General features: G+C 39.6%; 1 protein-coding gene across 5 annotated transcripts; it reads right to left on the reverse strand.

The window, feature by feature from the left end:
- Window positions 733-15,796, reverse strand: UBE2D1 (ubiquitin conjugating enzyme E2 D1). Of its 5 annotated transcripts, XM_021400699.1 has the most exons (9): window positions 15,597-15,615; window positions 9,225-9,288; window positions 9,096-9,127; window positions 8,141-8,244; window positions 6,876-6,993; window positions 6,315-6,392; window positions 5,929-6,034; window positions 4,370-4,463; window positions 733-1,625 (listed from the first exon to the last, which is right to left on the reverse strand). In XM_021400699.1, exons 5-9 carry the CDS (start codon window positions 6,924-6,926, stop codon window positions 1,580-1,582), a joined length of 375 nt encoding a protein of 124 aa, XP_021256374.1. In that variant the 5' UTR covers window positions 6,927-6,993; window positions 8,141-8,244; window positions 9,096-9,127; window positions 9,225-9,288; window positions 15,597-15,615; the 3' UTR covers window positions 733-1,579. The 5 variants fall into 5 exon arrangements, with proteins under 5 accessions (XP_021256374.1, XP_021256372.1, XP_021256373.1 ...); XM_021400697.1 differs by lacking the exon at window positions 8,141-8,244 and having other exon boundaries at window positions 15,597-15,660; XM_021400698.1 differs by having other exon boundaries at window positions 6,876-8,244; window positions 15,597-15,614.

Consider the following 15,862-nt stretch of genomic DNA (forward strand, 5'->3'; position numbering starts at 1 on the left):
GGGAAGTTGAAGTCTCCCATGAGGACAAGGGCAGGCAATCGCGCAACTTCAGCCAGCTGTTTATAGAACACCTCATCTGTCTCTTCATCCTGGTTAGGCGGTCTATAACAGACCCCCACCAGGATGTCTGCCTTGTCAGCCTTTCCCTTGATTCTAACCTACAGAGCTTCAACGTTGTCTTCCCCAGTTGCAAGTTCAATAACATCATAACAGTCTCTAACATAGAGGGCCACACCACCACCCCTCCTTCCTTGCCTATCCTTTCTGAAGAGCTTGTAGCCATCCATTGCAGCACTCCAGTCATGGGAGCAATCCCACCATGTTTCCGTAATGGCAACTAAGTCATAGTTTTCCTGCCGCACAAAGGCTTCCAGCTCCTCCTGTTTGTTGCTCATGCTGCAGGCATTGGCATAGACGCACTTCAGCTGAGCCCCTTGCCTCACCCCTAATCCCGATGCCCGCCTAGGCACACCTCTTGCAGGGCTGATTTTATCCCCTTCCCCCTGCCTCTCTAGTTTAAAGCCCTCTCTATAAGCCCTGCCAGCTCCTGGGCAAGGATGCGTTTCCCCCTTTGACACAGGCCGGACCCATCAGCAGACCTCAGGCCTGGTGCCGAGTAAACCGCCCCGTTCTTCTGTTTACGATAAACACATACTTGAAATTTTGATGTCCTAACATGAGAAAGCATTTTAAGAATATGCACGATTTAAAAAACAAAACAGCCAAAACAGATAGTAGAAAATTCATTTTATTTATATGGAAAAGGCTACATTTAGATTTGTAAAAGGCCTGTGAGTGTTATGTTGCCCACATGTCAAAAAATCAGGTGTGAAACGCAACAAAAAGGTTACATATTCTTCTACATAGCAGTGCAATTAGTTCACATTGCAATAAAATTAAGTCAAGTATGCAACAGAATCAAAAACAAGTGTTTCTCCATAATCAGCATACAAAGAATTACAGTGCAAAGATCATTTTAGGCTTTAAGAAATCTGCAGTCAGGTTTTAGAATATCCCAGCAGGCAGGATATCCCAGTTACTTTCATTACTAGCAGTTGTATATTGTCAATACTGTGCATGAGAGAGTAAGTCTAAAATGAAACGACTTACACTGTAAATAAAATATATTTAGTCTATACAATTAAAAATACAAATTATATAAATGAACTAGCAAAATGAAATCCAAACACACGAAACAGACAACATGTCTTAAAGACACACATACAGTATTCATCACTTAAAAACAGCTACTTTTTCCAGCAAAAATAATTTGGCTGCTTTACAACTGCATTAAGGATCCTGTAGTCTGAAGATGCAGATGTCCAACTCTTAAAAACCATAATAAATGTCTTCTGCAAAGCATACAAAGAGGATAAATATTCTCATCACAGTCATAAGGTTATTTTTGGAAGTTTTCCCTTGCTCCAGAAACACACTTACATGGTGGAAAAATAAAATATTCAAGGGGCATGATGGTACTCTGAAAGGGTAAACTGTGCTCCATTTCCTTCTACATTTGAAAAAAAAAACAACCTAGGATTTACAGTACTCTGTGGTATATGAAAAAGTCTTCACAAGTTCACATTGCATATTTCTGAGTCCATTCTCTTGCATGTCTGTTGTATCTGTACGTGCAGAAAGAAGGCATTACAGTGAAGAGCTGTTAGTGAGACATTGACAATGGCCATGTATTTACTTCATACAGATACTACTGAGCATTTCACTTCTTAACATTCACTTGAGGTTAAAATTCCTAAGAGCCAAGAAGAACACAATGGGTATGTTTGGTTTTCAAGGCTAGCTATCAAAGCTACTTAGACTCAAACTCAAAACCAATCTTACAGGTTTGCATTGAGAAGCCTATCATTGTGCATACTGAACTTGCATGTCACAACTGATTCCCTTACTCGTACATTAAGTGGAATTGGTTGCCAATTATTCCCAAATGTGTATGCTATTAGTAGTCTGATGAAGTTCACACGTTTAAGTTGTGTAAAATTCAATATAATTAAGCAGTGTTGGAAAGGGTGGGGATGGAAGACACACTGATATCATTCTCCATTCTGCACTTCCATCTTCATTTCAGAACTTGAAAGGAAAATATCCTGAAAAGTGGACTAGGTATAAGCCTTGCGTCTTTGCCTTTTGCTATGAAGCTGACTAGCATTCCTAAAGCCAGGTGTTCTTGGAGGGTCTGTAACTTTGCCTCTTAGTATTTAGTAACATCCTAATCTTCAGACTAGAATCACTTCCTTCTGGGTCTTCCAGAGCAAATGCTGACAGGTTTGTTTTCTAAAATCAATTCTCCAGATCAGCACACCAACTCTTGTACTAACTGCTCTTGTTCCTAAGAACGTCATCATGCAAGTCTTTGGATTTCTAGTTATACTAACATGTCCATACATAACTGCTTGAGATAACCAGCCCTCTCTTTCATTTCCCAAATCTTACAGGACAGTAAAAATGTAGTAGGTAACATATAAAAATACAGAGCCATAGTCAAGAATTTCACCTTCTCTCACTTTCAATAACAATTATTAAATTTCAAGTTGCAGAAGGAAATATCCATTGTCCACCTCCTCTAAAAAACAGGAGGATGAAGCAACTATTAAGTGGTTCAACGAAAGCTGAGGAATGAACGAGTAGAAGCTGAGGCACAGCTTGTTCAACTTGTTCAACTTGTGAACAACCTGCTTTGCAATATAAGCTACAGACCAAGCACTCCTGAAGCAAATTATATTATTCAATAGTATTAGACTTTTAATAATTCTCACTCTAGAAAAGAATACCAGACCATAAACTTCCATGTAGCTTCTGCCTCGCTTCTCTATCTGGTCCTCAAGGTAAAAATAATACTCAGATCGTTATGAAGATGTGCAATAATCAATAGGCTATTTCCATACATTCCAAGAGGTCTTCAGTAACTCAGTACTCGTAAGTAAAACTCGTAAGTACCAAATATTTTTTCAGTTAGGTAACTACAAGGTAATAAACATTTCTTGATATCACAAAACTCCCACAGAATCTGAAGCAGAGATTTTAACAGTTAAAACACTCAACATCAAGGCTACTAAAAAAAAAAAAAACAACCCACAACCCTTAAGTATTAAGCATGAAAAACATGCCCTTAAGTAAATCCCTAACATCTTCCATGTCTTCAACAAGAAGGTAGATTAGGCTTCAACAAGAAACTGTGGTTACACTGTCTATGAATGTGCTGCATGTCTATGACTAATTTACCGTCACAGCCACCAGCAGTTTTGTGGCAGGTTCTTTCTTTCTTGGTAAACTAGAACTGATCTGTTTGCAAAACCTTTGTCTCACAAGTAGCATTTTCTCCATGGAACATTTGGAAACCACACAGTCTAGTCTGCACAGTAAAGGGCTTGAACTTCTTGCCACCTGTAATTGCTATGAACTCTTAAGAATCACTTTCCTTGGCTATCCACAGATGTCGCTACTCAAAGTTGGAGTGCTCAGAGAAGCCACTCTGTGAACATAGTGCTCTCAAACAAAACTCCAAATGTGCCATTTGGCACATTTGCAATGTTCACTTGCAAGTGAACTTGCAAAAGTGAACTTGCAAGTGAACTTTACATCAATTATCTGATATTGTGAGGGTTCAGCCAGGCAGGTAGCTGTATCACAGCACTTCAAAACCCTCTGTCGGAATGATGTATGATGCAAGCCTCAAAAATAAACTGTGGAAAATACAGAATGTTCAGCAGTTAAAGACTCCAGAGTAGATGCTTACATCGATATAATAGTTACAACATCCCAATTCAAAATCAGCTGTGGTCCACAAGCAAGTAGTGCTTCAGTTATCTGCTGCCTGTGTTACCCCCCCAAGATCAGAAACTTCCTTTTAAGTTCGACAGTGTTCCAGAAAGTACGGAGAGGTTCTTGCTCTCCTTAAGATGTTATAAATTGTAACAAATGTGACAATGATCCTTAACACTAAGAACAGCAAAGTACTACTCTATCCCATATTTATAAAATTGTGCCCCAAACTTAGGTTCATTGTTCATACCTGAACATTGTACTAAATGCACAGGATTTATAACCAGAAGTCTGCAGTAGCAACAAGTAATTCCTAGCAGGGAAATTACTCTTTCTATGCGATGAAAAATGAACAAAACCAAACATAACGGTATGATAGCTTTATGCAAATAGGAACAAAAAAATACCTAACAGTTTCATATGCCTACAGGTTCCTGCTTGTCATTTTACTAATAGACATTTTCAATATTTCAATATCCAATACTCTCCTATAGACATCTATATAGAGATTTTTCAAGAAAGTTAAAAGGTTGCATAGCCAATCACCATCTGCAAGTACCACACAAATATATATCTGTGTTATACTCACTTTTCCTTGTCTGACTTGTAGATCTGTGCAATATCCGGTACTAAAGGATCATCTGGATTAGGATCACAAAGTAAGGAGCATATGGACAATAAAACTAAATAAAAGAGACACTAGATTAAACAAGTTGGTTCACTTGGTTTCTATAGTCCTTTATATATTCCAGTACACAAAGTGGAAAAAGGAAGATTGGAAAGCAAATACATGAGTATTAAGCTTTCAGACAGCAGTTCTGCTCAGGCATATTTATACAGCATCATTTCTCTAAGTCTAAAACAACACCTGATAACAGCCCAGAGAACTCACAATCCACGCACCTGTACTTGTAATGATCTCTTTCCCATATTTTAGCCTATAAACACAGAACAGACTACAGACTACTCAGGAACACAAATATTTTTTCAAAGAAAGCCCTTCTATCTGCAATTAAGATCATCATTAATATTAAGCTATCATGCAAATCCTTCTCCACTTCTGTGCTGACAATTATTTTCCTTCATATGAACACTTCGCTTATTTGATACACACGTGACTTTCATTTGGGGAAATATTGTATTACTCACTCATGATTCTGTTTTCAATTCCTGCTACTCCTGGGATACTTGATTTTTCTAATACTTTCTGCACATGCATTAATTTCAACTCTAAACTTACTAATATTAAAAGCATACAATTCAACAATCAAAAATATGCTGTGAGAGGGAACTGGATGCTACAGTAAGAATCGACTGATTTTTTTGTTGCTGCTGTTGGATGCACAATTTAGAGAGCTCTTAACAAGAAAGATGTGCTACCACTTAACCTTTGGAGTCAAGCGACAACTTTGTTTAATATGACTAAAAGCACGGCTAAGAATTTTGAAGACTGCTGAGAAAAATAGCAATAGCAGCCACACTTGAAGCAGCCTTTTCAAGTGATGCAAAATGCCTACCAAAGAAAGACTATAGCCCCGGTGTTCCAAAAAATATAGTGTACCAATGTGAGAAAATTTAACTACAAGATTAGAATATAACTTTCTTACCAATGACTGAGAGAACAGCTACATCTTAAAATTCATCTTGGAGAAATGCAAATCAGAACAATTTATTTCTTGTTAAAATACAGCGTGATTAAGATCTCAGCCCACACAAGTATGCTCAAGCAACCAAAAGCCATTTTGATAACTCAATAAGCAATCAAAGAGGCTCCCCTACATGTCAGTAGGGAATTTTTCCGTTTACATTCAAATTCATTTGGTTTTACAGCTCTGTTCACAGATTTCTCCTCAATTCTGCATGCGCAGTCAGCTATAATAGAGAAGCCACACTTCAGGCTAATTGTACTTTATCTCACTCAACTTGTTTCAGAACATTTCCTTGTTATGTATGTAATACATGACACAATGAGACGGTACAAACACGCTGTGCAAGATACTGGTTCATAACAAGGATTCGAATGGAATTAACCACTTCTGTAATATGCAGGATAAATGAGCTCCCACTGGCCCCTTTAGACAGTGCAGCAACACATAAAAAAATAGCATATGCAATTTCATAGATCCATTAGCACATCTGTGAGCTTACCTTTAGATACAGTCAGAGCTGGTGACCATTGTGATCTCAGGATATCAAGACAAATACTCCCATTACTGTTTATGTTTGGATGGTATATTTTTGTTGTGAAAGCAATCTGGAATTAAAGAAAGTAAAATTTGCAACTAACATCAAATTGTTTATTGCATTTGGAATCCTTGACACTCTCTTCAGTTCCAGTCATATTAAATCTTCCATATCCAACACAACCTATTGTGAAGTTGTGCATTTTATCACTCAGTTTTAGGATTCAGTCATACAATAGATGAACACCCATTGTACACGTACCCTATCCTTGTCTTTCTGGTTTTAACTTACAGAAGTGAGCCCCAAACAGCAAGGATATAGACACAAAAGTTTGTAGACAACGCACTTACCTTTGGAGGTTTGAAAGGATAGTCCGTTGGAAAGTGGACTGTGAGAAAAAACACTCCCCCTTGATATGCACTATCAGGCTGGAAAAAAAAAACAAAAGAAAAGCCATTAATACATTTCAGTTATTTTGGAGCTTCTCTTCAGATTGCAGAGAACCTCCCAAAGCGATGAGTATCATACAAAACTTTTTTATCCCCAGTACACAGTCCGTAGAGTGTACTAAGGATACTGAACCCTCCCATTGGAAAGCAAAGCTACAGTAGAGCCAGCCATGGCTACTACTGCAGTAGCCCAACATGGCTACTGAGTGCTGCCCTTTTCGGGGAGGTTAAAGGAGGGAGCAGTGTTTGACCGGTGGAGCTACAAAACTGCTGATCCATCAGCTCCAAACTAGCTCCCTCCTCAGTATCTGGGCTGCAAGGTGCTGCTGGAGCTCAGCTCCATGGCACCAAGGGGAATACAAAGATCAGAGCAGGTCTTCCAAATCCTGCCTCCGTCCAACACCATAGCTGCTCTGCTATATTCAGGATCTTCCTCCATCATTAAGCTACAAATATACTTACCTCAAGAAGTGGTTTCTCTTTGCAGATGCAAAGAGTACGATTTTCCAACATAATTCAGTTGATCATGATGACATCAGGGAGTTTTAAAACACACAACATCTTTGTGACCTGCACAAATCTGTGAACATGCATTTTGTTAGAGAACATGTGCACAGGTTTACGGCCAGGTTGCACACAGTTAGAGAGAAATAACTTTGTTGCAGTCATCTGTTGAAGAGATTTTTCATTCTTATTTTCTAGAAAAGTTGGAAAAAGAAGTCTCAATGCTAAATGACAGAGCAGTGCTTCAAGTTCAAATTAAGGGAAGAAATTCTGAAAATCTCTCTTATTGCTCGAGAAGTTTAAAACAGCAAGAGAGGAATCCAACCTCAGCTAAGCTGAGGGAGAACTTTGTGGGTTTTCTTATGGGAGCAAATGCAGGCTTTTTTTTTTTAAATATCGTGGTCACACCTTAGAAGACAACAAAAATTGCAGTTCTAGAGATGAATAGAAGATATAAAACCACAAATGGTGTACTATGACGTCTCCTTTTGCATTCAAAATGCAGATAGTTACAATGTAAGGCAGCCTATATATAGTACTGTTAAGAAGCCAGTGTTAAGTAACATCAGAAGAGACTGCCACTGTACCTAAAATTAGGTAGGAAATGGCTGCTTGCATGCATACTAAGTTGATCTGTCAAAGTTAAAGCTGAAGACAAGTTCAGTGCCAGAGGTAAAGTCACACTGTTTAGTAGGTAAGGTATATAAAATGGATGATGCCCACAGACAGAAGAGGTTATCCTACTTACACACATCATGAGTGAGTTCTGAAAGTAAGTTTTAGTCCTACACTTCCCTCAGCCCCTCAGAAAACATACAGGATGTGCATCCCTCTTTCCTTACACTATCAAGACAAAGGATAACATGCTAATAGTTAGGGCTGAGAAAGGTTGGCAAGAGATGCTCACTCTTATTTTCAACTACAGAAATGTGAGGAACCTGAAGTGAAGACAAGTATTTTCCACTACAAGATATGAAAGGTGAATTGTGAACTAACAGAAAAAAAAAGACTTTAAGTTGGGATTTAAATGCTAGTGTTTCCCTTACTCAGGTCATTCAGGACAGAGACATCACTGGCGGCAAATCAGCATACAAACTTTTTGTAACCCTATATTCTTTGCTGTTCTGCCATTCACCTTTAAATAGTGCAGAAGGTCAAGAGCAGAATGACTCAGTATGTGAATGAACATGGTTTTTAAAGAACAATGGCAAAAGTATAACTACCTATAGAAAAGCTTTTTGCGATCACCAGAGTTCCTGCTGTGTCATCACAACGGACTCCAGCTCACCACTGACAAAACACTCACTGATCTTTCACTGCTTCAGAACTGTGATGAAAATGCAGAAATAGTCCCAAATGAGTCACAATTTCACTTTTCTCCACCATGCTGCATCTCACTGGATTAAGCACTGTCTCAGTTTTCCAGCTCAGTATCAGAACCACAAGCTTTTTCCCCCAAAGCTACTGCATTCAAAAGAAAAACACTAGGAATACCAGCTTCTTGCCATGGTATTTGCAAGCACCCTTTCTCTCAGGTTGTGCTTTCATTCATTATTCTTGCTAACACCCTTGCCCATTTTCCTTTAGAACGTTCTGCTTTCAAGCTATGTTGCCCTTTCTTGTGTCACGTCCTTCAAGAATCATAAATCACATCTTTCAGAGGTTTTCTTTGGGTTGAGTGACATCTTTCTCACACGGAAACGAGAAGTACTCACAAATCACTGGACTACAGTTCCCAAAAGCCACCCATTTTTGCCAGAGACACATCACAGTCCCCTCCTAAATCCTAACAGCCCCCAAGTCACCCTGTACAATACCAGTCTTGTTTACAGTTAGCAAATCCAACACTGGACTATGTAAACTATTTCTCCTTTCAGATGGCTAAACCTTTCAGAATTGAAATGATGATCTTAGAAAATATCTTTTCACCAATTCAAGCATTGCAGTTGACTGATTAAGCATCCCTAATTTCAGGTCCAAGAAGACAGATTTTTTGATCAGTTACAAGAAGAAATTAGTACCAGACTACCAAAAACAACAATGTAAGACCCAAATCGTTAGTCAACACACAGCACAGCTGAATTTGACTGCCACGTTAACAGAAACCCAAATGAAAACTGCCATAACGTAAATGGAAACAAATCTACTTTCTAAGGGGGAATGAATTATTATACTTACAGGTCCCATAATAGTGGCTTGCCAATGAAACACTGCAAGTCAAAAAGACAAAATAATGAGAGCTTTTCTAAGCTTTTTCTTAACTGAAATAAGGTGAGCCTCCATGGCCATGTCCCAGGAGGAGCTTACAGTCATCTCCAACAGGTCCAGCAGAACAGTGGGCTGGGGGGTCTCGCTGCAGATCACTCAGTTCCTGTAAGAAACACACAAATATTTGCAGCTATCCACACAAACACACACCACACAGCAGGGCCACTTCAAAACAAAGAGGTTTTATTAAGTAGATTTGGAACAATTTGAAAGTAACCAAAACATGAAGTGCCCTATGATAATGGAAAGATTTCTTCCAGATAGTTTAGCAGCTGAGATGATATCATGCTATAGATTAATATCTGAAAGTATTTAGGAGTTGTAACCAAGTTCATAATACGTTTGGATCTACTGAAGCAGAAACATAAAGAAAAAAACTGATTTCTCTGTAAACTCTGTGCTTAATTTAGAAATGTATGTGCTCATCCAACCGTTCCTTTAGCTTCTGGTTTGACAAAAGATTAGCATATTGGCCTAACCCATGCACATTCGTTGAGTTAAACCAGCTCATAAAATGACTGCAGAGAGCTTATGAAGTAAGAAAGGATGCTAAGTGAACAAGAGAAAAAAGCAGAAATAGGAGCTATACACCTTACTTAATGTACCTTGATGCAATTCCCTACATGCTTTATTTCTAAGTGACTAACAGAAAATCCTGAAGAAAGCTGGAATTTAAGAGAAGCGTTCAGAGAAGCTTTTGTGTGTCAGCTGACAGTTCACACTGTCCCGTGTAACTTAGGACTGTTATTTAATAGTACAGAAACAGCTCAGTTTTTCATCTAAGTCATCTTTATCAAATACAAAACAAGTCAGGCATTAATGTAGTTCATTTTGCTTGTTTAACTCAGTATCTTTGTTAAAACTTTGATATCTAAAGTTTTACTATACTAAGAACAAGCTACACACTTACTCTAACTCCAAGCTGCTAGGAACTGTGCTGCTGTAAATTTAAGTCTTGTGTAAATACTTGCATTGAAATAAGCTAAAAGATATGTGTTAAGTCACTGTTCCTAAGTTGCCCAACCAATAACCAAGACCATACACATTTAAACCAGTAACTAACATAAGCAAGTCTGCAAACGCCTCCTGAAGTTTAGTTGGAGGAGTAACAGAGGACGCATTTCCACTCTCAAAAAAAAAAAAATCATCCATCAAGAATACTATCGCAAAATAAAAATCAAGGCTTAAACAGGCACCAAGTTTACCTCAAGTAAAATTAATGAGTGCAGTATGGTCAGACCTTTTGCACAAGGTGAAGGGTCAAAACTGCACTTCCAACTGCTAGGATATATTTATCTTTTAACAACACCCAGTGAACGCTCCAACTCGCAGTGCCATTCTCCAGACACCTCATTCACCAGGGACAAGGTGCCTAGCACCTCAACTTGGGCACACTTCTTACAGGTAACTCTTGGCTCCAGATTTACAGAAAAGCACAGTATTCAGCCGCTTCAGAGCAAGTAGTAACATTAAAGCTTCACTAAATCACTCCTTCAACTATGTGAATGAAAACAAGAGAGATTTCCTTGCTATACTAAAACAGCTCAGGCTGCTAACTAGGATGAACTACCAGCCCCCAGCTTCATCACTCAGGGGAACCCTACGCTGCTCCAGAAGCAGCACCCTGCCTAGGCTTGGCCTAAGAGGCAAGAGCAGAATCCTGTACAAGTGCAGTTGCTTTTTTATCTGTGGATTCAAATTTCATGAAGAAGCAGTACAGAGAAGGGTAACCTATGCAAAGCCAAGTCACTGCCTGCACAAGAAGTCAACAAGTCTCAAATTTCCAGGCATCACGAGACTGCATGAACCATTCCTGCCACTGTCTGCTCTAACTTGGAACACAAGGTCCAACAAGAGCAGACTGAGTTATGTAAAAAAGCAACGGTAAAAACAAGAGTAAGAAAGTAATATGCACAAGACTGGTGACCAAAAGGGATGAGTCAAAACCTAAAAATCCCATTTTAAGGCAGTTATATTTGACTACTAAATTTAAGGCAACGATGGGGAAAAAGGTTTAAATTCAACATCTCTAAAATATGTGAACACATTTCCTTGTGCATGTGCCCCACCACCACAGCTGCCAGGCAGGCACCTCATCTTGGAGTCACAAGTCTACACCACCACTTCCATTTGTTGGATGCTTTCATGAAGACTTTCACACAAAATCACACTAATTCCTTCACTCATATGAATACTTGTACTTCCAAACTGGTAGGAACTAGAAAGGTGTACACTTCTAGCTTGTTCAGGCTAAAGACACTGACAATTGTCCACTATAAAAACATGTTTACTTGTAAAGATTTGAGACTTCACATAAAGCAGCTCAAATCAAGCTGTGATAAAAATCAAGTAACTATTTCTTAATTATTGGTTATTGTTATTATTGGTTAATTTTGCTGCTGAAGCTTTGCACTCAAAATAAATCATCTGGAGAGCTGTACAACTTCAGCAGGCTTCAAGCTTTCCTACACTTTTTGCAGTGCTCTAAGGAGACAGACAGAATCTCTCCCCCATGTCAGAGTGATTTGCCAATGTCCAGAGCTGAACTACAGAACAACTGTGATGGTTCCCTAGAGTAAAGAGATGTAGAAAAGCTGCTTCGTGACTTATGTAAAGTCTGGTTGTCCCAAGGCTTCAACTACACCCATATTTTTAAGTCAGTGGTATAGAAAACGCTGGTTCAAGACTCGAATGTACATATGCTAAAAACAGGAGTTGTAACTCATGGCATTTTAGATCCCATTTTTTAAATGGAAACCGAACACCGCAAATTACAGCATACACCAGAGCAACATCTTCTGCGAGCTCCAACATATGCCATGCTTTATCCCAATAGAGCCATAATCGACTCAGAGAAGACAACTAAGCTAAGGACAGTGGTGGGAATAAATCTTCTAATCCTCTCAAGCACTGAAAAAATTACTGAGCAGAATAAAATATTGCTAATTCTATGCCACCAACTGGTTGCAATTAACAGGTGCAACAACTATTTCTCCTGTTCCAAACTACAGAACAGCAGCAGAACCTAAACGTAAGCAGGATCCAGCACAGGGCTGCTAGTAAAGGAACAGAAGCACAGTGTTAGAGATGTTAATCACCAGCTACTGGAGAGGGACACAGCAAAGCCTCCAAATTAACACCTTTCATTAATTGCACCACACACACTGTAATAGTTCTGTGGACAGTGTGAGACAAAAAATTATAAATCAAGTTTAACTGACGTAAAACACGTAATGATAAACTGTAAAAGGTGGAAGTATGTCTGAAGTCTGTACAGACTAGTGCTCACTGCTGAAGTATATTATAGAATATACTTCAGAATTGTAAAGCTGGTGAAGACAGGGCAGCTGCTCAAGCAGTTACATGCCTCACTAAATACAGTTAGATATTGTCTCTTCCAAAGCCACTGGCACGAGATTGAAAAGGATACTTTGACAACAGGGAAATGGATGTTTTAAGCATAGTACTTACGGACACTCAGTAAGCAGGAGTACTAATAAAAGAGTCCTAAAAATATTCCTCATTTTTACTGTTAAACAAGCCTGCAGGCTATCAGGAGACAGAAATAAACTGCAGGCAGAATCACTAGAAGCTATTTTAATTCTTTAACATACATGAAACCACAACCAGAACCTTTTCCCACACCATTATTTAAAACAGAGGTTTTTAAGTTTCCCAGCTACGTTCCTCATTTCTTGCACAAAATGCACTGTCCTTCCTACTAAGTGCACACATCCACCACAGCTCCTATATTAATAGTGATTGGAACCACCTGAAGAAAAGCAACTAAAGCACATATTATACTGAAATTAAAGGATTCTCTTTTCTTTCTAAGTTTAGTAAGTGTAAAACAAATACTTAATCACAACTCTTTTAATGTAAAGTTTTATTCAAGTAACAAAGGATTTAACCTATTTTTATATGCTGTCTAATGAAAAATCCATTCTGTGATGTCAGAATTGATGTTCTGGAAGTGAATGAAAACATTTTATATTACCGATCCAAAAGTTTCCTTAGTATGCTTATTACCATCCAAAGAAAGTATGCAACTCAACAGTTTATAGTCAGAACACAAGTTATTTTCAACATAAAGATGTAAGTTGGCACGTCCTGCCCATCCACGCATATATGAAACACATCCTGAAACAGACATTTAGTTCAACAGCATATCTGAATGTTGGAACGCTTCCATTCTTACTGAGTAGCGGGAGAAAAACAATCAAGCACTATGCTGACAAGATGAAAAACAACAGCTATTTTCAAACCAGTCTTCAAATATGTCAAAGACGACATTGCTGGTTTCAAAGTCTCTAAGTAAAGAAGCCCAATTTTTTTAAGCTGGTAACAAGAGCAAGAGAATACAGCATTTGGAAGTGGTTCAAAATAGTCTATGTCATTAACTATAGGAAACATCAGCCCCTCATTAACACCAGAGGGGCACCCAGAGTTACAGGACTTAGGATGAAAACCATCCTGCCAGATGTAATACAGAACCGACAGGATAACAAACTCACAATTAGGTAAGTAAAGAAAGAACTCAGAGAAATGCTTCCTCACAGGACCAATAAGCAGAGCTGACCTATGCAACTTACATAACCCAGCAGCCTGAATTATCTTCTGCTTGGCACAATAATCACAACATCTCCATTTCCAGAGGTGGTAACCATAAGGACTTCATTTAAAGCATTGCTTTAAATGAACATCATTTTAAGCAGTGCTCTACAAGCTACAGTGACATCAAGATACTTTGTGTTTTCTAACTTTTCCTCCTCATTTCAACTTTCCATTGGAAATAATTCTATTTGTTTGCCACTTTCCTCTTCCACAGAAAGTGACTTGTTACAAAACTGCTCTGGAGCCAAGCTGCTGACAAATTGGTCCAGCAGTGGTGTTTATTTATTCTGGAATAACAGTGGACAGTGATGAGAGGAGTTACTGAGAAGAAGCAACCGAATGGTAGTTATTTCTGCAGCAAACTAGAAGCACAAAGCAGTCAGGTTTGGACCTAATCTCAACTCTTTCAGTAGCTCCTTCCCCAGTATTACTTCACGTTTCATATGAAAGCTATTGCATAACCAGGAAATCTTATACAACCTTGGAGTTAGCACTTTTTCACTTTCAAAGAACAGAAGAGCAATCTAAAAAGACTAACAGGACATGAAATACTCGCTCAAGGATAAATTTCACATCTATTGAATACAGAGCTTGTAAATGTCACACTAAAGAAAACTGTGGCTTTCTGATACATATGGAGGTCACTAAAGCAGAAAGAAAATTTACACAAGCAAAATGTAAGAAAAATACAGAAAACAATTCTATTGTAGCAAGATCTCATTTGGAAGAGCACAAGCCATTAAAAAAAAAAAATACCAGAACACCACCAGATTTCCCACTTGCTTTGTTTGCTCATCTTAATAGAATGAAACTAAGCTAGAGGAAAGCAGGTATTCAGAACAATCCTTCTCTTCCAAACACAAGACTAGAGAAGTTCTCAGAGAAAAGCTGAGTGATTAAAAAGCCAAGAAAACACAAAGTATTACCATACCACGTAGGGGCATATCAGAACTTACTGCTAGAGAAAAAACACTTAGTCATTTATGTGTTGGTTGCTCTGAAAGTAATGCCTCCTATTTATTTCCATGGAAACTACAATAGATACAAAAAGCACAATGATGCTATTTGATAGAGCAAATTCTCAGCTACAAAACACTAATTTTCAACATAGTCACCACCATTAGCTCTGCATTTTCGCCAGTGCCGAACAGGAGCCTGTGTGGTGCTCTCATAAGTATCTGTGCCAGCAGAGGTGACCCACTGTTGCCACTACTGAAACACACCACTCACAGCCTCACTGTGCTCACACCCACTGGTTGGTCTCCACGAAAGTTCAGCAAGCATCAATGAATGCCAATGGGTGCCATTTTTTTCCTGCATGGAGGAATTCAGTGACGCACCTTCGCTTCATATGCATTTCCACAATATACCCCATTTTGTAAGGCCATCTATCACAACAAAACGTCACACGATATTGGCAGGAAGGTTCAACTTCTACTAGTACACCACCAACATCCACCTCTGACATCATGGGCCAACATAATAAAACAGGAGGCATTACTTACAGATAAGCAACTACCAACTCCCGGCAGAAACCCTCGCATATCGTTCCTGTAGGGTATTCTACAGCTAGCTACAGGGTTAACTGGGCATTACTGAGTTCTGCTTCTGCAATATCCCTCTGCCCTCCCCACCCTGCGTCTGCTCCCCTCAGGGCAGGGAGAACGACTGCGGCGCTCCGAGAAACCCAGCCTTCCCCTCCACCCAGCTCCTGACAGAGACAACCGGATAACGGCCCTCCCGCCGAACCCCCCGGGCAGCAGCAGCTCGGCGGCCTCCCCTCCCAACCCCGCTCACTTTCTGTATCCGCTTCAACGCCATGGGAGCGCAAGGCGACGGCAACGAAGAGCGCAGCGGGGGAGGGGAAGGGGGAGGGGCGGGAGACGAACGGCATCCGCACGCGCCGGCGGAACGGGAAGTAACAGTACGGGGAGGGGCACCGGGCCCTTTGTGTCCGTCTTCGCAGGGCACGCTGGGTAGCGTGGTCGGAGAAGAGTGCGGCAGCGCGGCGGCTACTGCCCCCTCGCGGCCCGAAGGTGTACGCCTCCGCTACCCGCTCGCCA

This window comes from Numida meleagris, chromosome 5 (genome assembly GCF_002078875.1).
Source record: "Numida meleagris isolate 19003 breed g44 Domestic line chromosome 5, NumMel1.0, whole genome shotgun sequence".
In the NCBI taxonomy this organism is placed as follows: domain Eukaryota; kingdom Metazoa; phylum Chordata; class Aves; order Galliformes; family Numididae; genus Numida; species Numida meleagris.

Bases quoted from the DNA above. Each gene is read 5' to 3' on its own strand.
- UBE2D1 (XM_021400696.1), bottom strand. From the start codon at position 15,620: ATGGCGTTGAAGCGGATACAGAAA. The intron at 6,035-6,314 runs GTAAGTGCGTTG...CTTTAATTCCAG, and splicing joins ATCCTTTCAAACCTCCAAAG to ATTGCTTTCACAACAAAAAT. The intron at 1,626-4,369 runs GTGAGTATAACA...CTGCACGTACAG, and splicing joins TACAAGTCAGACAAGGAAAA to ATACAACAGACATGCAAGAG.